Source organism: Morone saxatilis, unplaced genomic scaffold, assembly GCF_004916995.1.
Source record: "Morone saxatilis isolate NCDOM2014 unplaced genomic scaffold, NCSU_SB_2.0 Contig24, whole genome shotgun sequence".
In the NCBI taxonomy this organism is placed as follows: Eukaryota; Metazoa; Chordata; class Actinopteri; family Moronidae; genus Morone; species Morone saxatilis.
Window position 1 is genome coordinate 12,278,563 of NW_023339807.1, and position 23,802 is coordinate 12,302,364.

General features: G+C 40.7%; 4 protein-coding genes across 5 annotated transcripts in view; 3 read left to right on the top strand and 1 right to left on the bottom strand.

The window, feature by feature from the left end:
• Nucleotides 1–13,840, top strand: part of kcnn4 (potassium intermediate/small conductance calcium-activated channel, subfamily N, member 4) — a 19,191-nt gene extending 5,351 nt beyond the window's left edge. The window contains exons 2-9 of one of the 2 annotated variants that reach the window (XM_035672221.1): nt 1,129–1,224; nt 2,405–2,841; nt 5,217–5,352; nt 7,877–7,987; nt 10,328–10,449; nt 11,526–11,595; nt 12,231–12,397; nt 12,511–13,840. In XM_035672221.1, the coding sequence (XP_035528114.1) occupies nt 1,129–1,224; nt 2,405–2,841; nt 5,217–5,352; nt 7,877–7,987; nt 10,328–10,449; nt 11,526–11,595; nt 12,231–12,397; nt 12,511–12,514 (1,143 nt within the window). In that variant the 3' untranslated portion in view covers nt 12,515–13,840. The other variant, XM_035672220.1, reaches the window with a different exon arrangement.
• The window catches only part of LOC118335796 (chymotrypsin-like protease CTRL-1), a gene marked incomplete in the record, with an annotated part of 151,345 nt that overhangs the window by 48,712 nt on the left and 78,831 nt on the right, over nt 1–23,802 (top strand).
• si:dkey-79d12.4 (zinc finger protein 84) lies at nt 13,980–17,832 on the bottom strand. Its single transcript, XM_035672216.1, has 2 exons — nt 17,495–17,832; nt 13,980–16,798 (listed from the first exon to the last, which is right to left on the bottom strand). The coding sequence occupies exon 2, from the start codon at nt 16,765–16,767 to the stop codon at nt 14,800–14,802; it is 1,968 nt and encodes a 655-aa protein (XP_035528109.1). The 5' UTR covers nt 16,768–16,798; nt 17,495–17,832; the 3' UTR covers nt 13,980–14,799.
• The window catches only part of smg9 (SMG9 nonsense mediated mRNA decay factor), an 11,054-nt gene continuing 5,667 nt past the window's right edge, over nt 18,416–23,802 (top strand). Inside the window, exons 1-10 of the mRNA XM_035672223.1 lie at nt 18,416–18,816; nt 18,919–18,993; nt 19,303–19,537; nt 19,655–19,752; nt 19,869–19,981; nt 20,846–20,957; nt 21,117–21,212; nt 21,406–21,491; nt 23,058–23,164; nt 23,264–23,371. Coding sequence (XP_035528116.1) covers nt 18,670–18,816; nt 18,919–18,993; nt 19,303–19,537; nt 19,655–19,752; nt 19,869–19,981; nt 20,846–20,957; nt 21,117–21,212; nt 21,406–21,491; nt 23,058–23,164; nt 23,264–23,371 — 1,177 coding nt within the window. The 5' untranslated portion in view covers nt 18,416–18,669. The remainder of the gene's footprint in view (nt 18,817–18,918; nt 18,994–19,302; nt 19,538–19,654; nt 19,753–19,868; nt 19,982–20,845; nt 20,958–21,116; nt 21,213–21,405; nt 21,492–23,057; nt 23,165–23,263; nt 23,372–23,802) is intronic.

The following is a 23,802-nucleotide window of genomic DNA, read 5'->3' on the forward strand; positions in this document are numbered from 1 at the left end:
GAAGAGATATTTTGTCGTTCATTCACGTCAGTGAACACTAACTTAGCCTACTTCAACTGAGCAAGTGAAAATTCTAGTTACAGTCCAAAATGACTTTTAAGGCTTAAATGCAATTGATAAGAACATTATTTCCATGAACATCTCACCTTGGGTCTCTTCGGAGTGTGCTGAAACAATCAAATCATCTTCTGTGTTGTTTATTTCAGTATTTCACGTCTCTGTTTATGTTGTTCGTTACACCTCGCGGTGAACGGTTCAAAATAAAAGGCCGTTCAAAATAAAAGCCCCCGAAACAGAATAGGAAAAGCCAAACAAAGTAAATAAATATAAGGAAGTGCACTAATAGTAATATTAAAAAAGATCGAAAATCGAATCGAATCGTAATCGTGACTTTAACATCGAAAATTAAATCGAATCGAGGATTTGGAGAATCGTGACACCCCTAGATGTGTACCATTTGATCCTCCATAAGAGTACAATCAGGGTGCAAACTACAAGGGAGCCAGATGGAGCTGGACTCCTCTTAATAAGATATGAGCTCCCCTAAAAACATGATTTGATTTGTGATTCTCTAAACTACTGACAATGTGCTATTTTTGCCATGCATTTCTATTGTTTTATATCTCTTTATCATCATGGATTATGCATAAACTTGGGCTAGTATTGATGTATGATTTGTGCAGGGTGATTCATCACTAAATAACTTTAATAGAAATACTGCTATTCTTGCCATCACCACTGAAGCATGGCAGCACAATATCATTAACTTCAGATCAGAAAATATACATAAAATGAACTTTCCTATTCATTATTTCTCTGTTTTGTAGTCAGCATACTGTCATACTGTGCATAACGACCATTTGGGAAGAATGATGAATCATTTTTGTTTAATAAGTTATAAACAGTTAATTGATGTTAATTGAGCATTTCGGCTTTAGTTGAATATTCTTGTACTCTTTCCACTCCTGTTATTACCACTGTGGACATAGGAAACTATTCTATTCAGGAGCTATTTTAAAAAAGAAAAACATGATAATGGAGAACATTAATGGAAAGAAATCAACTCTCAGCTGCTGCAGAAAGGCTTCCTTTTATGCCTTATCTCCCTTGTCTCTCTTTCCTTCCCAGGGCTCAAACATTGCCTTAATCATCAACTGTTCCATCAGCCTGTCCACTGGGTGTCTCCTGGTCTTCATTATAGCTTTCCATTATAAGGACATCAGGGTGAGTTTGACTTTTCCCCTTTGTTTCCAACAGTTCGGACGCCCTTATTGTGATGTGCCAAGCGACAGCCTGTCTGTGTGCATGCATAGGTGCATTGCTGATCTTCAGGACTTTTTTATACCAATTATGTTTGTTCCAAATTAGTGTGGTTAGAATGATAGTTTGTTAGAGATACTTGAGGGCAGTCGTTTTAAAAAGGAGCTCTCGGTCCACTGATGGTAGCCACAACACTGATAATCTCTGTTATATTTGCTGTATGCGTAAAAAAACCCTGGACGAAAACCTTAGCCCACACAGGCATACACAATGTTGCAGCTGCGATATTTTTCCAATCCACATGGCTCGTTGCCGTATCGAATTCAGTACACTAGAAGCGATTTGGTTGAAATTAAACAGAGTAAACACTCTTTCATTTGTCTTCATGCACACTCACAGCATGCGTATTCAATAAAGCGCCGTACTAACAAGTGTAGAAAGCACCGTGCACAGTATACTGTACAGTATACTGACCCACTTTTCAGGACTCAAGGTATCTTTTACTCTTTATCTGTCAGACTGGTGGGATTATGCTGTCACCTACAGAGTTTTTAGTTCGGTTGCAAGGTATGTGTGTCTGATACAAGTGGGGTGCATGCAAGTGCAAAGAGGAGATAAGGGAGGGTAGTTTTAGGGTGGAGACCAACACACAAGCAGTGTTCAGTAATGTCTGATGTAGCTTTCATTTTTGGTGTCAGAGGAGACCAACAAAGTCAAGCTATTGAGAGGATCAACACATTCTCACTTCCTTATATGTTCAAACGCAGTTATTAAATCTGTTTACTCCAAGGTTTAATGAAACAGTTGTATCATAAGATAGTACATATATATATAGTATATATATATATATATATTATTTGATCACACACCATGCTTGTAGGCCCACCCCTTAAAATCTGATTTACAATGAGCACAGAGAAACTTTCTACTTTCGGCAGATGAATGTGAAAACATCCTTCTAGTGTCAAACTGTGCATACATTCAGTGAAGTGAAGTCCAAACATCCAACTGTAGGAACAAAAAGAAAAACACATTACTGACATTAAGATGTGTCTGCATTTTCACTGTTTCCATCTTCATCAGCACTTTTATCATGTTTTTCTTACCTCACTCTCCGTCTTAACTGTCCTCCTTCATCTTTCAGCTCTTCATCATTGACCACAACCAGGTGGACTGGCGTATTGCCATGACCAGCCACAGGGTTCTTGTGATCACTCTGGAGCTCTTAGTCTGTGTCATCCATCCTGTTGGCACATACTGGGATGTGGGCCTCCATGTCAACTCCTCTTCCTCGGCTCCGCTCTGTGTTTCCGACCACCACGGCGAGGCCCTGATGGACATGGAACTGCTGTTGTCAGTGCTGATGTTCCTCCGCTTGTACTTGGTGCACAGAACCATCCTGCTGCACAGCAAAGTGCTGCTGAGCGCCTCCTACAGGAGCATCGGCTCACTCAACAACATCAACTTCACCTTCCGCTTTGTTCTCAAGGTACTGATGAACAAATACCCGGGGCGCACGCTGCTGGTCTTCATCCTCTTCTTCTGGCTCACCGCATCCTGGATGCTCACTTTGTGTGAGAGGTAGGGAAGAGAACTGCATGTGTGTGTAATCCTTACAAAAAGACTTGTGATAAGTTAAAGGTAAATCACTAGCAAAAAACTGACATGATGTATGTTCTCTATGCATACTAAACATTACAATCAGTACATAGTATATTCACAAATAAGAGACACATTAGCTCTTGCACCAGCTGGAGATTGACTGTGCATATAATGAGAGACATCCATCAAAAATATGAATTATTTTAAATGGGAAAGCATCAATGAAAAATCTACACTGAAACAACAGTAATTCATAGTATTGATATAATTTGCAGCAGTTAGGTAAAAATTCATTGACGCCGCTCTCACTTCTGTACACTAACTATGAAGCTACAGCCAGAAGATGATTAACTTAGCTTAGCACAAAGACCGGATTCAGGCAAACAGCAAGCTTGACTCTGTACAAAGTTATGGTAAGGTAGAAAATGTCACATTGTGGTGTTATGGGAGGATATGTGCCAGACAGTTTCCTGGCCAGGAGCAGTGACTTCCTGAAGGTGCTGGTAAGCAGAATTTTTTAACCTTTCGACAGAGTCAGGCTAGCTGTTTCCCCCTATTTCCAGTCTTTGTGCTAAGCTAAGCTATCCATCGCCTGGCTGCAACTTCATAGTTAGCATATTCCGAGAGAGGAGTATCAGTCTTCTCACCCAACTCTAGGCAAGAAAGCAAATAAGTGTATTTCCTTATATATTCCTTTATTCAGAACAAATTTCCCAACTTACAGCATGGGTATATTTTTGCTCTAGAACTGTAAGCTGAACAATGAAATAAACTGAATATGTGTGTAAAAACCTAACTTAAAATTTCACCATCCTACATAATCTTTGCTCTGAATAGTTTTATGAGAGAGCTGTCCCCGCTCAACAAATATTGACTGGACTCAACACATAGACAAAGTAGCAGCAATAATTGCTTTCTGCAATAGTCATTATGGTTTTAGATTATTAGATTCAAAATAAACATTCTCTATTTCCTTTATGAAAGTGAAGATTAACTACAATCAGATATCATGGATGGAGCAAATAAGAGACTGCCCCTCTTTCACTGGATGACTTTGTCAGAATTTCAGTTAGGAGGCTTTTTTGCAAAAATAGTCAGTAGTCTTTAAAATGATCTAACAGACTATACAAAAATGTTTTTGATTGATTCTTCATACAGTCAGTACTCTTACAATAAACAACGACCATACCTGCACTAATGAATAATCACTGTAAAGTTCTGTTTTTTATTCTCCTTCATGGAAGCTAAACACACACACATGCTCTGTCCGTTACTATCTTCCCCCAAACCTCCACTCCCCATCACACACATGCACATTAAAAAAACCCAACATGCTTGGTAGTTTAACATTCCTCCTCAAACCTTGATGGTCAATTTCACTTTCCTGTTCAGAATGGATTTCTAATAACGGATTTGATCATCACGATATTCTATTTTGTTACTCTAACAAATTGCTCTTTTAACGCGAGCCAACTAAACGTCAGCCTTATCCACTGCAGCCTGTTTGGCTGTTTAAACAGTGTGAGGTCATTTGTTCATTTGAACCCTAATGGGAGGTTTTTGTCTTCAGTTTCACGTCTCAGTCTTGTGTGTTTTGATTTGTCAAAGGTAATAATACAGTTTATGATTGATGGCTGATAAGACCACTGACCTTTTCAACACTGAACTATTACACTAGCCATTTTCTATATTAGCTGATTATCACAAGACAGATGAGCACTCACACCCTGTATGGCCTCTTTGTGTGGTTTCTGCCGTGTACTGGACTCATAATGTTTTACAGGTTTACATTAGTACCCACTTCCTTTCTTCCTAAGTACTGTAAGCATCAGCACTGATAACACAGTTTGATTAACAGACAAGACCTTTATCAAACACAGAAGACTCATTGTCTTGGGTGCTTGATTTATTGCTGTATCTAAGACATAAAGTTATCAAGTCCATTGAGTTATGGCAGATTCACAGACCAGTGGGTTGGGATTGGGCATATGGTTATTAAGAAAGGAATATATAATTGTAATCATAAGAAGGTCCCTGTAAGAACAGTGTAATTTGGGACTAATTATAGGGGAATGGATTGTTGTGAACAGCATTGAATCAATATATACAGTCAGAAATCCGTTCTAAAATTTCACTGGCATCCAGTTAAAATGGTCATGTTTGAGTAGAACATGTTATGTATTAATACAGACAAATAGTTGGATGTTTAAGTTGGTTGGGGTTATATAAATGTGGATTATGGTTTTGTTTATGTCAAGAATTTGGCCGTCTGCCCATAACTACAGTATCCATACGAATTAATTTAACACATTTTGTTACGACACAGTCTCTGTCCTGCTTTCTTTCCCCTGCAGGAAGACCCAAGAATCGACAGGCCACATGGACACGGCTCTGTGGCTCATAGCCATCACCTTCCTCACAGTGGGCTATGGTGATGTGTCGCCCAACACCAGCTGTGGCAAGGCAGTGTGTCTCTTCACTGGAGTCATGGTAACTAGGTTGGGTTGCTTGTTGAGAAATGTAATGTATGTAAGAAAATGTTATATTCATTATGATATACAAAGGTTTTGTGCAAGTGCTAAAGAAATAGCATGCAACTGCATGCATATTTAAGTATAAAACACACAATACTTGTTGAGGCATTCCTTTTATTTCATTTCAAGTGGTTGTTTTGGCGTCTTTGGCCTCTTGTTGGAAAATTACTTAGCCAGCTCAGCAGTAGTGGTGTGAACGTAAAAATACATTTAATGCTCAGTTTGATAACCACAAAAAAGGACGTCTTATCTTTGTTTCACTTCTGTATTTGTTCACAACCAAACCACCTGGCATTTCTCTGTGGACTACGAGCTTGACACGGCACTAAAACAAAATGTTCTTTTGCTGTTCTTTTTATTTTCAATTTTATTTTGTTTTTTTTGTGTCAGTACAGGTCCATTTTCCCACACCTTCACTTTTCTTGAACTTCTGCTTTGTTCTGTTCTGCTCTTTTCATTTGTCTTCTACTCTATTCCATTCTCATGCTGGTCTCTATATTCATTTCTATTCTGTTCTGAGTTGTTTTATTTTATTTCCTTCCTTATGTTCGGCACCATATTGTTCTGCTCTTTTCTGTTCCATATCATCCTCTCTGGTTTGATTCATTCCCTTCTGTTTCTGTTCTCTTCTGTTCCATTGCAGCAACTCTTCCCCCCATTTTTTCCTATTTAATTTTCCCATTTCATATTGGGTCAGTTCACTTTGGCTCACTTTTCTCCTGCAGTTTTTGTGTTCTAGCCTATTCTGCACTATTCCACTTGTTACCTTGGACCCCTTTTACCCGGCTGCATACCCGAGATGTGCTGACAGACCTGAATGCCTCCATTCCCCTGTGTGTGTGATTTATATCACAGCTTTAATTTAAAGACTTTGGTGGTACCAGGCACTCACGTGATAAGACTGATGGAGGGAAACTGTCAACATGCAGTGGGTGCTGTGCAGTACACAAAAACACTTTATGGAGTGGGATGCTTCTGCTTAAATGAACGCATCCTACAGAGAAGCCCTGAAGTCTGTCAGTAGTTGTCATAGTCAAATTGTTTGATTACACAGTACAGTTTTTTTTCTATAACAGCAAGACAATATTGTGGTTTTAATGATTACACAAAGCAGTGGCAAGGTTAGGACTGACCAAAAGGTGGAAGGGAGGGTCGGAGATAGAGATGGCGTGGTAAAAGGAATGGGGAAATGGTATTTGAGATAAAACACAAAGAGTTACAGTAAAGTAAGATAAACAATAAGTCACCGAGAGCGAGGAGTGGCAGTGTGTTTGAATAGGCAACAGACTTTGGTTGGCTGCCTCACGTCTGCTGTGTTAAATTCTGGTACAAGCAGATAAGTGTCACCACTGTGGTTCTGGATGTGGGCAAGAGTCCGGTTTAGACACCTCTGTGACAGAGTGGAAAACAATCTTTTCCCTCTCTCATTCTCCATCTGCCTTGTTTTTATAAGCTTCCCCCCCTTTTAAGGGAAAACTTTCCACCATATCCATTTTTAGGTGGTTTATTGCCTTTGGCACCACTACAACAGGAGGGTGTGCCAACCTGTGCCAGTGATTTGGAAAAAAATAAATTTCCTTCTCCCATCAGGGCAGTTCTAGGAGCCAGTCACTGGGGCTCTCACACCTGTAATATGGCTGAAAGCCTCTATGGTCAGCACTTCTACTTAACTCCAGCCATAACTCAATTTGCAGCTGTGTTCAGGGGTTGACAACACTGTTTGCATCCCATCACTGTGTGTGGATGGATCCAAGGAGAGAGTCTGTACCTCCTAGGGTTCACAGACGGTGTAATGATAGATATTTTGTGGCTCTTGGAGTGATGTACAAATTTAAAACTCTGTTTTTTTTTTTGTGCTTTCTTATGCTTGATCTCTCCTTCTTTCTATCTGTTTCTAATGCAAGCTGAAAAGAGGAAAACAGGTAAAGACTGGTTATGTTTCATTATCCTTGGTGGACGTGATATCAGTGCAGTGTTTATTGTCTGTGTTTCTTATGACGTGTCTTTTTCTGTGACTATGTGGATGTGATTTGCTCTGCAGCCCAAATCTGAATCTTCACCACCATCCTGTAGTTCCCTGTCCAGCAATAGCACAAAGCTATTCTCAGAGGAAAGCAGCACTATAGCAGTGCCACAGAGGCCTAGCCATTGAACTCTCTGTGTAAATATAACTTTGATTTATTGGACAAAACCATATGAGGTATGAGGATCAACATTCAGTTTTCTGTGCCTTCCCTTGGGGGGAATGGTGGAGCAAAATATACAAGACCAACTGTTGAGGATTTAGACAAATTCAGGCTTAAAATCAGACTGTTAAAGTTAACATCAGTTTCTCTTGAGTTCTGCCTTGTTGATGTCCCTTCAGTATTTAGGATCAGTCTCCAACGCTTACATGATTATTGAGAAAAGAACACAGAAGGCAGATGGTGAATATATTAGTAACCATGCCAACATCTGTGTGTGTGTGTGTTGGGTTTTAGGGTGTAGCCTGCACTGCCATGCTGGTGGCAGTCGTTACCAAGACGCTGGCTTTGAACAAAGGGGAGAAGCATGTGCACTTCTTCATGCTGGACATCCAGATCTCTAAAAGGGTAAGACCAAAATAAGTTATTAAGCAAAAGTATATTATAATGTTATAGTTTACATTATGAAAACGCTGTAATGAGTCTATAAGAATTTGTTTTGCAACAGTTCGACAGTTTTCTTTATCAGATACCACTTTTGGATGAACATGCATAGCCATTTCCGCTTGCAATTTTGAGGTCTCTTATACTTTGCATCACTCTGACAGGCTTCATCTGATAGGTGTTACTTCAAAGATCATATACTTTTGCATGTTTTGGCCCATTTACTACAAATCATGGGTACTTTATGTTACTGCTAACTCTGTTTCAAAATGCGCTGCAATGTTTTAGTTTTCTTTAAAGGTACCTTCCCTCTAATTTCTGTATGAAAATCGGCTTGCAGGAACTTGAAACCTGTTCAAGTTCAGTAATCCATCACAATGAAGACCAAGTCTATGTTTATTGTTGTCAAAGTCACTGGAACATTGTGTGGTACTGCAGCTGAAAGTGCAGAATGATTTGAAAAGTCTGCACGGCATTGCCAGACAACAATAACATAACTCAATAAAAAACATAAAACACTTTGGTATGCTTGGAAAATGCTCAGCAGTTATGTAAAATATGTTATTTATATTGAATGGGCCAAAACGTGTAAAATTCTGGTTGTTTAAAAGAGAACCACCATAAAGCAACACTTTCCTGCAGAGGATTTAATGAAAATAGAGTCTTGACACGTGAACAGCTCAATATAGGTCAGATCATTGATGCTTAACTTTGAAAGTCACCAGGAGTGGTGTCATGTGACAAAATGATGACATCACAGGCTCTCCTGTACCAACCTTGACAAAGACATACATCTACATTTAAATGGTTAATATAGCAGTTGTAACAAATGGGCAATATAAGTGTTATTTTTACATTTGAGGTTTCTCTATTAGGCTCTTATTTTTGTATGTTTGTGATGTATCTAATAATGAAACAAACTTATTTATTTACAGTAAACAGTAAACCTTTCATCAAAAGTTACTCCAGTGTAGCAAGACAAATAAGAGAGTTGATAAAGCGGACGGAGGCGTCAGGAAGGAAGCGTAACTACTTTCTGTGTCGCATGCATGTTTTGGTTTTTGAGTCTAATTTTAATTATTTTTTTCCTTAAATAAGAGACACCAGAGGACAGATAGTGTGGGAAAAGAGGAGGGAGATGAGGTCTGCCAACCTCTTTATAGCAATTTCAAGGCGTCAAACAGAGGAAATCATCTGATTTCTGTCAGGAAAGAAACTTGTGTCAGTTCAGGACGGTGCAGCGACTGGCAGGAAACTGGTTGAGCTTACATGTGTTTTTGTGAGTGTGTGTAGAAGTGGCTTGCAGAGGGCTTACTCTGTTTGTAGACTTGGATAGTATTCAAGTGTTTGCTTATCAATGGGAAGAACGTGCCTGATGAATAAAAGCTCAGGAGGAAACATTGTCATACAGCCAAAAAATGCCTTAGGAATGTACATACATGTTATTGGCCAAGTACGTATCTGTAGGCCATACATACAAGAAATCTGACTCTGGTTTTACGCTGCTCTCAATGTATATACATAGAAGTAGGCATACATACATCAAAAACAAGGTCAGATTTGTAATGTGACTGACATAGCTCCTACAATCTTAGTTTCAGTTTGTTCTCTGTATGCACTCTAAAGCAGTGTCTGACTGCAGTAGGTGCACCGCTTTGGAGGATACAACCATTTCCTTTCTCCCGGTGGCTGCATCCTGTCACTAGGTGCATCTTTATGCCTTGCTTGTGGTTGTTCTTGTGCGTGTATGTGTGTGTGTCTGTTTTTGTGCTTGCATTCTTCCAAGCTATCTGGTGCAGTCCAGATTTACACTGATGGGAACAAGGGAAGACATCTGGATGCAGACACTGACAGCATCTATTAATAACCCTCACAACAGGGCCTGAGTGACATCATCACGGGGCAGTTACAGTGATTTGTGCAGGAAGACAAACAGACGTGAATAGAATCAAAGAGAAAAGTGCAAAAAGGTGATACAGGAATCCTGTATCACTGTTATAGGCTGTATGTCAATTCTTGTATACGAGAATCTCTGTGGAAATAAGTTGTGTTTTATCTGAAATCTGTAATCTGAAAAATAGTTACAGGAAACACTATCTGGATTCAATCAACTGGTTTAAATGAAGGTTTTTACTTGCTGTACCAAAATGATTGATATAAACAATTTGATAAGCGCTATGTGTTTTTGTCAGTCAGGCTTGCATGTTTGATTGACTTTATCTTGATGGTCTTATGGTCCATGTTTCTGCTCCTGAAACCTCCATGTTTGATCAGTCAGTTTTGACGTTTCTGTCCTTTCACCAGATCCGCCACGCCGCTGCTAATGTGCTAAGAGAATGCTGGCTTCTGCACCGCACAAACTTGACAAAGGGCAACCGTGGTGAGCACCGGAGACACCAGAGATGCCTTCTGGAAGCCATCAGAGTGTGAGTTACTGAACAGCAAAATGATACCTTCAGGCAGGATGTGTGTGTGTCTGGGCCAGGGATGTATAAGTGGGTGGTGGTTTGTGTGTTTTACGGGTCATTAACTTAGTGTCAACATGCTCAACCACAGAGTCACAGTTTTTAATGGCTAATTTAGATTACTAATTAGACTTGTTTGCCTTTTTTATGTGGGCAGGACATGTGTGAACAAGGGTCCACCCCTTTATTACACAGAATTCAAGGCAAGGTTCTGAGACATGCTGGCAAATAACCTTTTCCCTTTTTTTTTTTTTTACAGTAAAATTTGACAGTAACACACAACATATTATACATCTTCTAAGACACTCATCAAGAAAAAGAAGGTGGAAACCATTACCCTTTGAGTTGGGTCTTCTTGTTATTGACTGGACTGCACAACACAGGAAGTCCAGAAGTGTGATTGTATGGTTCATTATCCTGACAACAGGGTTATGTGTGTGAGTGTTTGTAGCCTGGGTGGAAGGGTTGTACTTCCTGCTTTACACCAGGCAGAGCCACTAAAAATAAATATTCTGTGGAAAGTACGAGCAGGAGGGACCTCCACACCTTGGGATTAGGAACAGTATAATGTAATGAGACCATCACTCTTCAGAGACTGGTTGCATGATTGCAATATTGGTTTCCATATGGGTTTTCACTAAATGTTGGCCTTTTCCACCTTTATATGTCAAAACCTTCGAGCAATGTTTTATAGCTATTTAACAAACACAGCAGGATTCCTGCATGTTGAGTAGTGGAATACTCCGTTGTCAGCATATTCCTCCACGAATCAGGGGGTTTTGTATTGTGCCAGAACTGTTCTGTTTGTCCAAAAATAGGACGCTCTGTCCGTAGATAGGCACTTCAAAACCCTTATTGTAGCGTTTAAACCTTGAATTCTACACATAGTAACATTATATTACTTTATTTAAATCAATGGACCTTGAACTGTTTCCCTTTCTGTGTCTCAGTGCAACATTAAAGGTAATTAAAATACGATTATGTTTGAAATACTTCCACATGACTGAGATCTACCAAACCTGTTTTTATCTGTGCAGATTTCGGCATTTACGCCTCAAACAAAGAAAACTGAGAGATTACGTCAGCGAGATGGTGGACCTTCCCAAGGTAAACGACAGCTGTCCCCGGAATATTTTGTGCATGTTCTACTGGAAAGGCCAACACCATATAAGATGACAAAGTTCCTCTTTAAAACACTTACTACTTACATACTATTATGCAGTATTTTACAGGCTGCTGTTTATCGCTAGGTGTTCAGACACATTAAATGCTTGTTAAAAAATCTCCATAAAATGTCTCAGGATTCATTTGTGTCAGGAATTCATAGGCCCACATAGGTTTTCCATGTGGAATAAACCCAAGGTATAAAGACATTACCCAGTGAGACGCACTAATGTGTAATTTGTGCCTTTTTATTCTCTCTATTGATTTATATGGAAAACAAAACCATGTCATGGTCACTTTGCAGTCTGTAAGCCGAACATGCTGCTCTACTTGACTCTGGCCCAGTGAGTTGGCTTGAAAACTGTCACACAAGCACAATATAACAGTGTGTCAATCAGTCAGTAAGAGACATTGCATCTCCAGAGCTTCACTATAAAATCTGCAACATATATTTAAAATGTGTCAGCACAGATTCCAGCAATATGGTCAGGTTTAAGGCCGTAGTTTGACCCCAGTGTTTTCCCCTTGTAAATACACACTTTTTTTCCCCATTTGCATTTCGTTGCTGATTTCAACAGATGCAGATGATCATGTGTGACCTCAGTGCCAATTGGAATAACTCCTATCGGGAGCTGGAGCAGCGTATCCTCTCCATGGAGCAGAAGCTGGACGAACTGAGTCGCTGCTTTCAACAAACGTCTGAGCTGCTGTCTCAGGTCCTACGTCACCGAAACCCGGAGATAAGGTTAACAACGCTTACAGCTCCCATCTAAATTGCGCAGATCTGCTAACAACACAGCGCAGGATGTGGTGTCTAAGCATACTAAGAACTGCTACGTTGTTTGTGTTTATTTGCAGGTGACATGGCTACATACACTTCAGAGACAGCTAATCTGTCTTCAGCATTTTCATCTACAGTATCCACGAAAGTGAGACAGTAAATCCTCTCCACCCAGAGTTGCTCCAGACTCTAAACATGCTGAACCACTTGGAGGACTGGCATACCTACTAAAGATCTCATCTTCTGGCTTTGTGCGGAGTGCACGGCACAGTGACTCATGGCTGTAAAATTGTACAGATAAAATAAGACTTCCCTTCAGTGTGGGAGAATCACAGTGCATTTTGAGAAATCTGTTGTATTTTCAGCAGTTATATTTGTGAGGGTGCACAAAGGACTGAAGTAATCTCAAACAGTGAGTGTGGAGAGCCTTGTAATCCACTGTCAAAGGCTCCAGGGCTAACCAAGGGTAACTTTGGTATTTTTCAACCTGGACATTATTTTCCCATATTTTTGTGTCAAAGTAACTAATGGGGAGAGGTTTGAATTTGGTCCAGTATTGAGTGAGAGCGCTGCAGCCTGCAGCCGCAAAATGGGCTACAACGTTATTATTACGGGCAATTGCTCACCGTCAGAATACATCCATTAAAAGTGCTCGTTTTTGCCAGCGACAGGCTCACATTGTTACTATTAGTGTCTCACCACACGACCCGACACATTAATCACACTTTCTGTACTTTTTGCTTGATCCACTATGTCTGCGCGTCGTCTGCTCTTCAATTTGTAGTCTTATCCGTATACTCCGGCTTTAATGAATATGGGTGGCCATCAATTTCAAAGGCCTCATCCAAATCAGCTAAATATTCAGCCAAAATATTTCATATAACTCTAACACAACAAACTCTTCCTGGCCGACACTGCAACGCTCCCGTTTCTACTGTTGTCTTCCTGCAACGAGTCAACTCACGGCTCTTGAGATTTCAGAAAGACTTCTCCTAGAGCGAGACTTGGTTAGACAAAAAGGCAGGTCAGCACACTTCTAACTAACAATCTGAGCCAATCAGTGGCAAAGGCAAGCACTTTTAATGGGTGTATTTTAATGGTGAGCAATTTCCCACCAAATTCAAAAGTTCTTGTCCCCATCAGTCACTTTGACACAAAATTGTGAAAATAAGGTCCAGGTTGAAAAACACTGACATTACCCTTTAACTTCTATTTGTAAGGTTTCATTGATGGACTCCGTCACTGCCTTATTCCTGTGGAATAAGATATATATTTTTCATCTTAATTTTATTTTAAATTTCTTGCAATGTTTTTGTGTTAGCATAATCAGTTTTATAAAAACCTATCGCAAATCCTCTTTTTCATCAGCAGACAGTTGAATGGCTATCAAGGTGATTATTGTTTGCAAACAGGCTTTTTCAATACAATTCAGTTTCTTACAATTCCTCATTGTTCTGCTTTCCTCTAACCCACCAAGTGAATTGTGAATGAAATGTTGTGTTTTGATGAGCAACCGAGAGAAGAAACTAAACTTCCAGTATTCCAGTATTGTGGGAAGAAACCTTTATTTCAAAGCTGAAGTACGTAGGGTTTTAAGGGATGTCAACTTAAACTTAAACATAGATTAATGTCTACATTTAAGGTTGTAGGCATCGGTTTACACCTGTTCTGAGAACAATGAAACTTGAGTGTAAGCTGCCTTGTGAACTCATCTTTCAGCAACCCAACAACTCCATCTAGTGGACATGAATTCAGTAAACTACATAATATTGAGGACTGTTGACATTAAAATTTTAAAGATTATATAAGAATGCTAAAAAAATTAATATGCTATTTTCAACCTGAATACCAATACCTCTTCAGTGTCTCACACGAATGTAACATTTGAATCAGCTGTAGAGAAAAACAGAAAACAAGAGGACTTAAACTCCCTTACAAACCTCAGTTAAGAATGCACTTTGTGAGAACCATTAGCAAAACTGGACAAACTCTTTCTCTGGAGGATAAACTGGAGTTTTGATGTGTTTTAAGTTAATCCTATAGTGAAAACAATGTTCCTTGTGGGTTAATTTGTACTTTGAATATGTTGTCAGAAGAACTTCTGAACTTGTTCTAACTCTGTTTACTATGTATCATTTGCACATGGTGAAAAAAAAATGTTAACAACCATCCAGGACATGCTTGTAATTAAAAGCCATTAAGAATGAATGCATATGTGATTTTGCTTTGATTTTGTCACTTGGCAGTACAAACATTAAACAAAACAGTGACAATCAGATGACATGTGAAAGATCCCTTTTGATTTAACACCTTGATTCAGTGCGGTGCACAAACCATAGGTAAAACAGAGATGTGTTGGTTCTTCGTCATTTCAAGGTCTTCTTCAATTGTTTTGTTTTTGTCCTGTTTTGAAGTTGGTGCCATATGTAAGCCGAAGGCCTAAAAAACAGTTGTCCGCAGTCACATGTAAAGGGCATTCGGCACTTTCTCTTAACTTTACGTTTCCATTTATGTCCAGAACGGGATTTTTTCCGTGACTTGCCCTTCATGTGCTCGGCTAAGAGTTTGGCTCCCGTGAAAGTCTCCCCGCAGCTGACGCAGATGTAGCTTATGGTCTCTGCGTGCTGAACACAATGTCGCAGGAGGTGCAGCCGGTGCTTAAAAGCTCGGCCGCACTGGCACTGGTGTGAGCGGTGGCCTCGGTGGAGGTAGCGGTGGCTGATGACGAGGGAGGGCTGCCGCAAGATGGCGCCGCACTGCCTGCAAGGGTAGGGGGCCTTTGAGCGCCAACCTGTGTTCATGCGTTTCGTCAAAGCCACGTCATGGCTGCCATTTTCAAACATGGCCATAATAGTGGGCGTTGGCGGGGAGACGCGGTTGGTGGGTGCAGTGGCTGGAGTTGTGTCAGTGGCACCGGGGGCAGGGACAAATGAAGACGCAGAACGACAACTTGTTGGCTGGTTGGTTGGCTGCTCTAGGGTGCCGTCTCTTCCTGGTCTGACAGGTGCATCGGCCGACGCCATGAATACCGGAGCAGGAGGTCTGCCCGGGTGGAAGGAGGAGGCCGAGAGAGAGGAAGGGCTAGATTTCACAACAGTGGACAGTGACCCTGCATAGGTTTGGCCAACATGGAGTTTCCCATTAATGACCTGGTTGACTACATTTGGACTAGTGATGGCTGAATGGGCTGCTGTGCCGTGGACACCCGAAGAAATCTTTTTATCCGTCAACACCGAAGGATTGGTAATGATGCACACCTTGGTGCTGACCACTGACGTGTGAACTCTGGCGACATGGTTGAACAAAGTCTTCTCAGAGGTGAAAAAGGATTTGCATATGTTACATGCTTGCGGCATTGACTCGCAACAAAAGAGGACCAAAGGCGATCCGCTTCCTTTGGGACACTGGTGGTGTTGGTAGGAGTTCTCGTGAGGGAAAACTTGGCCACAGACGTCACAGGAATACAAGGGCATGTAGTGTTCATTAAGAGACGTCTCAGTTTGGAAGAGCTCCTTGCACAGCGAACACTGATATTTCACCCTTATCCCGCTACAATGCAGCAAATGGAGCTTCATAGACCTAAACGGCCCTCTACCACACCTAGAACATACTGAACTGTTAGCACTAGGAGGGATTGCGGGAGTGTTTTTAGAGAGCGGACTATTGGAAGAGTCACTGGAATAATCAGTTGAACTTGAGTTCGAGTCACCGTCTGATTCTGGATCATCTGGACACAAGTCTGAAGGTTTGGAGCGCGTCTTATCCTCATCGTCAGAGTCAGAGCTCGACGAATCACCTGCCTTCTCACAATCACTCTCCATGTCAATATCTTTATCATCTTCACCCACTATATACTCTACACTGTTTTCAGGTGTGTCAGGTCTCTCAGGTTTCATCTCACTTCTCTGTTGAGGTCTCAATTCTGACACCGACTCACACAGCACTGAATTTGTGCCATGCTGGGCAGTCACCGCATTAGAAACGTTGTCACTGTTCTGACTCTGGCATACAATCGCAGAAATCAAAGAGGGAGCTTCTTGAAGCGACGCAGAGCCCACGCAATGTGTCTCCGAATGCTTGTTCAACTCCCACACATTACCGAACGACTCACAGCACTTTCTGCAGAGGGGTGGCGAGTGCGCATTATCCAGGTGCGTAGAAAGCGACGTCAGGCGTTGGAAAGTAACCTTGCAGACGTGGCAGGTGGCTTTGATATTGTGGCTTTTGTAGTGCGACATCAAGCTTGTTATGTTGTTGAATTCTTTGCCACATTCCCAACATTTCCTTTTTGTGGATACGCACCATTCGTCATCGCAGCTCGAGTCTTCGGACATAGGGAGTCGGTCAAGGCAAACTTTGGCTGGTCTGCAATTTAAAGCAGAGTGGACACAGTGGTTGGAAATAAATCCATATGGCAGGTTTAAAACAAGCATCACAGCAGACAAATTACAGCAGATGTATGTGCTATTATTACTAATTAGTTGACTAGACAAGAAACTACTGAGTTCAAATCATAATTGCTAATTAATTTGAGTGACTTATCAAGCAAATGTTACATGGATCGCTATTATATTATGTACAGATGTTTGTGCCTAACTCAGGATGAATTATAACACATTTGGGAATCTCCTAACTTTTCATGTAGCGCCATCATCTGGTCAAAATATTAATTAGTCCAATACTATGTAAGTATATTATAATGTAGCTCCAGTGCCTCTGGCCGCAGGCTCTCAGTCTTAAACCCTTGCTGTTATTTTTGTGTTATAACATTGTTGTATAGTTTTAAACTCTATTTTAGTTCGCTACTTTTAGACAAAACAAGAAAACTTCAAGACAGCGAAGGGTCTGGGAAACTGTGACAACTATCTGACGGGTTATAGAGCAAACCATCAATCAATGAACCGAAAAAAGGAAACGAGCATTGAAACAATCATGAGTTGCAGCTCAAGTGTGGTTAACCTCACATATGTTATATTAAATACACACATTTTCCACTACAGTCCGCACACACAACCTTAGATATCAGCCACATGTTCTCCTCCACAACCAAACTGTACGCACCTCTGTCAACAAGGACCGGAGCTCAGATGATGTCATGCCTCCAAACTCTACGGTGATGGTTCATGACGTCCGTTACCGTTACTGTGCGGCAGCTAACGTTACTTAAAGAACACAAACAGCTAACGTTAGCGTTCACGTTAACCTGCATGTAATGGTTTGAGTTTTCGGATAAATAAGCTCCTCTGTTCCGCATTAGTGTCCGCAGCACGTCCATCTGTGCAGGCTGCGACAAAACACATGAGGTTCAACACACTGCAAACAGAAAAGCACTTCAAATTTCAACATTTGAAGTGCTTTTCTGTTGATGGCGTCCACTCTCCGAGCTCCTCCATATCCGTTTTATACCGGAAGACAGACGCCTACATCTCCCAGAATGCACCAGAGGGGAAGTTTAATACTTTTCCAAACTTCGGGGGAAAGCGTTTAAAGTGTATATAAAACTCATGTTTGATACACTTGCAATTTACTTATAATATTATATTAATAATTTAATCCGATGACAATTTCATGACGCCTTTATGTCGTTTGTATAAACGTATTTAGGCTAAAAATGTAGCTGTAACAGCAATTATCAATGTGATTAGTTTTCTTTACCTGAAAGAAACTGGAAGATGTTACTATTATTATAAAAAATATGTATCATACATTCCTATATTCTTTTATATAGTAGAATATACAGAATAGAAATCGAAGTGATCTCACTGACAGCATAATAAGGGATCCCTACAGAGGCGGAACTACCCATCACATTACGATGTTTCAGAACGACTTCATTTACCAGACGAACGAGGTGCGTTAGATTGGCAACAGAAAGAATGTCGGGTGGGCGGAGTTTCTTCCAGCGCGTTGACATCGGGAACCGCTCCAACGTCGCAGTAAAACGGCCAACGCCGAACTTTAAAACAAGCGCACTAGCAGAAAGCGTAGAGCCCAACGTTATTTACGTCCACAGACGGCTTCAGCTGCAACACAGTCACCGCTAAATCACTTTAAACGTCCACAAAAAGAGGAACGGTCGCAGGAGTTGTCGCTGAGAGCAGATTTCCACATCCGAAGATATCTTTCGGTGGAAGAAACCTCATCTTCAGCCCGCCCTGCTTGGACTGGGTCCCATCGGTACCTTGCTGTGTGTTGACATCAGCTGTGCGGCTGTAGGGACTCGGGGGAGCAGCAGCATGTCAGAGTCCGGACACAGTCAGCCCGGGATGTACGGGCAGGGACGCAGGAGGAGGCGACGCCGGGGAGACAGGGATGCTGGACCTCCGGGACAAAATCTGTCCGGTCCCAGTCGGGATCGAGAATACCAACCGAGGGAACGAAGGGTGATACAAACAAATACTCCCACTGATGAAAGTCTGTGCTGTTATGATTGGTGGTTTAACTGTTGTACTCCTGAATAGTAACCCGTTAACTTGTTTGTTCAGGATGGAAGCGAGGATCCACCAGGCCCCCTCATCCAGAAGACCCCCATCATTCTCGCAAAACCCCCTGGGGACAGGGTACGTTAACTTGTCTCGGATTTGAAGCTCTTTTTGTAATTGTCTTTATTGAACACAAGGTACAATGCATCCAGTAACGTCAACATGAGACCATGTTATTCTGTCTGTGTTATACTTTCACATTTACATTGAATTATTCATTTGGCAGACACTTTTATCCAAGGCAATATACATTTACATACTTATTTCCAGAATTTAGGACTTCACCCACACTGCCAAAGCAAACAGTTAATAAGAAAGTGCAGTTTGGATCTATTAAGGTCCTCTGCGTCACCCGTAAACTTGTGCTGTTGTTGGATCCTTTTCAAGGCCAAGCCGTCTCAGAATGCACCTGCCAGTGGAGCTCCAGTCTTGGAGAAGCCCATCATGCTGATGAAAGCCAGGGACGATGGAGGGAAACCTGGAACCCCTCCAGAAGCGGCAGCTCAGCCCTCTGGTCCCGGACCCTCCAAGATGGAGAAGGAAGGGCAGCGACCCACCCAGCCTGTATACCAGATCCAAAACAGAGGAATGGGTGCTTCAGCATCAAGCAGCGCTGTGGACCGTGAGTTATTTTACAGTTTACTAAAGGAACTGGGTTGTGTTTTTCTACCCTCAGTGTCTCATTAAGGCCACATTATTATGTGTACAGAGAAAATAAATGTTTTCATATGACTTCCAGCCATGGTTGGCCAGTCTAAACTCCTCCCTCCAGAGAAGATGAAGCACAGCATTAAGCTTGTGGATGATCAGATGAATTGGTGTGACAGCGCCATGGAGGTGAGTTAATGCTCGATGCATTCAGTCGATTGCGGAGACACTGTGTTAAAGGATTTGATCATGTTTTCAGTACACTGGACTGTAGGGAAGTTGTGTTTTGTTGTGATGTGTTGCAGTATCTCAGGGACCAGACAGATATGTTGGTGGTGGGAGTCATTGGCCTGCAAGGAGCTGGGAAGTCTACAATCATGTCACTGTTATCTGCCAACACTCCTGAGGAAGATCAAAGGTAAAGTTGGTTGTAATCGCAACAATCAACTCAACTAAGTGCTCAGTTAGGTGCGGATGATGTACTTAATTCCTTTATTAACTTAATAAACAAAAACAGAATATAATTGTGCTCTTGTTAAAAGAGTCACAGTTGAAAGACGTTGATGAGGAGGATTTCCCATATTCGAAAAGGGCTGAACTTCTGGCCTCAAAAGTTATTGTTCGATTTACTGTACATGTATTTACAGCACTAGACCAACCTGTAATACAGATTAGTCGAAAAGCGTCTTTTTTGTACATAGAATATTGAATTTTTGTCAGTCTGCTCATTTTGTATTCATAATGCTCACTTGGAATAGAAGCAGTGTTTCGAAATCAGCTCAAGCTCACCCATTTGTTCATTCTTCCCATCAAAATGTTGCATTTTAAAGCTGCACTTAAAAGGTGATGGTACTCTTTTTGAACACATGGGGGCGATATAGTACCTATAACCTATCTGCTGTTGTAGAGTCTAGTGCAGTGTGTCAGCTAATCATAGATTATTTTGTTTTCTAATAGTTCCCACATTTAAAATCAATTCAGTGTTTGACACTGTACATTTCCCACACATCAGAAAACCGTATAATCTAAACTATTATTTGTTTAGGGAAAATTAGAACTACTAACTAAAATAATTATTTAGACCTTTACACTCTATCTATGCATTTGTTAAGTGCAGTTGTAATACATTATATTCTGTAAGATTATTTCAGAAAACAAAGAAAATGCCCAGAACATTTATGACTACGTACTCAGTGAGAGAGGCTAATTGGAAGAGTAAGTGATGGAGGTCATACCGTGTCCTTGGTTTGGAATTTGGAAACATGCTTGTTTGTTTGCACAGGGGTTATGTATTCAAAGCTCAGACTCAAGAAATCAAGGAAAGAGGAGGAAACCAGAGCACAGGTATTGATTTCTTCATCACACAGGAGAGAGTCATCTTCTTGGATACACAGGTAAGAATAAAGTATTGCACATAGAGCAACCATTTCTCTTTAATATATTCAATATTTTCAATTTCCTGTCAGAATATAAGCAAGTCGTGAACTGTGCAAATTGAAATGTCACCTTGGAATAGAAATATGTTGAGCAAAATGCCTTATTTGTTTCTTTAGCCAATGCTCAGCCCATCTATTCTCGACCACCTCATCAACAATGATCGGAAGTTGCCTCCGGAGTACAACCTCCCTCACACATATGTTGAGATGCAGGTCAGTGGCTGGCCTGTAGATGGCAGTGAAAACACTAGTAGTTTAGTATGTGAGCACATGTAATTTACCTCTAGGGACCAATGCATAGATTAGTTCTCTGATTCATTGTTTAATGACAGTCTGTTGGTTATTTTATATTCTTGTGTACACACACATTCACATGTAAACCACTCTCTGTATAATCCGTCAACAGTCTCTTCAGATCGCCGCATTCCTGTTTACAGTGTGCCATGTGGTCATTGTAGTTCAAGATTGGTTCACCGACTTAAACCTCTACAAGTAGGTATCTGTGATGGGTCTATGTTACACTTGGTGCCCTGCTTCACAGGAAGCTCAGGAAGGCTCTGAAGATCTATTTAATGTCCCGTCCTGCCGCAGGAATGTTAAGCATTTCCTCTTGTATCTTGAGAGGATATTTGTCTTTTGCTTTTTCATAAGCTCAATAATGTTATTCTTTCAGTTGGTCTTGTAGTCAACAAATGCGGGCAAAGCCACACCTTTTGGAAATGCACGCCTCTAACATGTGCTGACACTCTACAATCACTATATCTTCAGGATGCCCAGAGCAGGAAGTAAACTTCCTGCTTATACTTATCTGACAACATGGCCATCAAAAGTTAGTTTTTACTAACTTGACTTTCACACAGTTTAAGATTAGGAACACAATAACCGGAAGGAGCTTTGTGGTAGCTGGAAGGTAGAATACACTAGCCTGAAAAGTATAGAAATGCATTGACACCAAATGTAACAACTTGTATGTCTTGAAAAGTATAGGAATTAAAGGATAGGTTCACATTTATTAAGTTGTTGTCTTAAAACAATATTCAAATTTGCATATTAAAAGCACTGTCTTCAGTTGTTCCTTCTCTCCATATTGGCTGCAAAAGAGATCCAGTCTTGAATCAATTTAGATGTGAATAACGGGGAACAAAATTCAGCATGGAAAGGTTTTTATCCATTTTGCCCACTCATAGATGTTGGCCAACACCACATATCTAATGTAGACAATGGGAGGTGGAATTATCTCACCCTGTTTACACCTGATATGTCCTAAATACATGTGAGCGACTGAGAGGCTTTCTGATCACTCAAACCACAAGGTGGTCTGGGACGCATTTGAAACCAAATTTTGTAGTGCAAACTGCAGTGCTTCCTGGTACATATGTAAATATGTCAGTCAATTTTCATACATTCGCAAAAGCGAAAGTGTGTGTCCTGCTCATAAAGTTCAGTTATAAAATCTCACAACGCAGCAATGTCTTTCCATACTAGGTGTAAACAGGCTCATTGAGGTTTTAAAAAAAAATATTTTGTAAATGTTTACATTCAGTGTTCTGCACACACAAAATACATTGTGTGTGTCTCTAATGCAGATAGATTGAATGCATTTTGTTTGAAGACAGAGTGTGTAACATTTATGAGGATCTATTGACAGAAACACAATATAATATTCATAGGCCTGTTTTAGTTAGTCTATAATCACCTCAATATAATAAGTGTTGTGTTTTAATTGCCTTAGAATAAGCTGTGGCCCACACCACTTACAAACCAGGCCCACATAACGTTACAATGACTGAGAAAGACTGTAACAGTATATGTCTCTCAGCGCAAATAATGTGGCCTAATCAATGAATGAATGCAAACAAAATTGGAAAACCATATAGATAGATAGAAACAGAAAAAAATAAATAGGTCATTTATCAACTATTAAGCATAAATAATTAGGATAAACTATGAATATTTTTTAACTGCACTTGTTTTTTTTCCCCCAACCTTTGTAGCTGTGGTTTTATGAATGCGAATGCTGGTACCACACAGGAAGGTTGACTTTATGTTTGTGGACAGGTTTCTTCAGACTGCTGAGATGTTGAAACCTTCCACTCCGTCTGCAAGCCATGACAGCACTGGCTCTTCAGGCAATGATGATGGAGCAGAGTACTATCCTCATATAGGTGAGTTGGTAATGCAGAAACACATAATCTTGCACCCCATCCAGGTGTTAATGATATCCCAATTAAAGTGTCTCTTCTTTAAATTCCTCCCATATCCAGTGTTCCTCCAGAATAAGGCCAGGCGGGATGATTTCTGCCCAAGGAATCTGAAAAACATGCATATGGTTGTGGACAAATTAATGGCCCACTCTCATCTCAAATACAAAGGTTCAAAACTATTCTCTTCATATATAAATGTATTCTGTTTATGCTGTGGTTTTTAAAGGTCCAGTGTGTAACATTTAGGAGGATCTATTGCAGATATGAAATATGTTTTAATTGGTGTACCTGAAAACAATCAATGGGTTTTTATTACCTTATAATGAGCTGTTTTTATCTATAGACCGAGGCTGGCATGTTGAACCGCCATGTTTCTGTAGTAGCCCCAAATGAACAGCCTAAACACTGGCTCTACATAGTGCCTTTGGGTTTTTCTTGTGAGAAGGCTGAGCTGTATTCAGATGGATGCCATCTGCGTCTGCAAGGTTACCACACAATGCCAAATGAATCCTACACGCTGGGCCTTCAAGGGCAAATCATGTTTAACGTCTAAAACTGGGTGTAGATAATGACAAACAAATGTATGCCAAATGTAAATA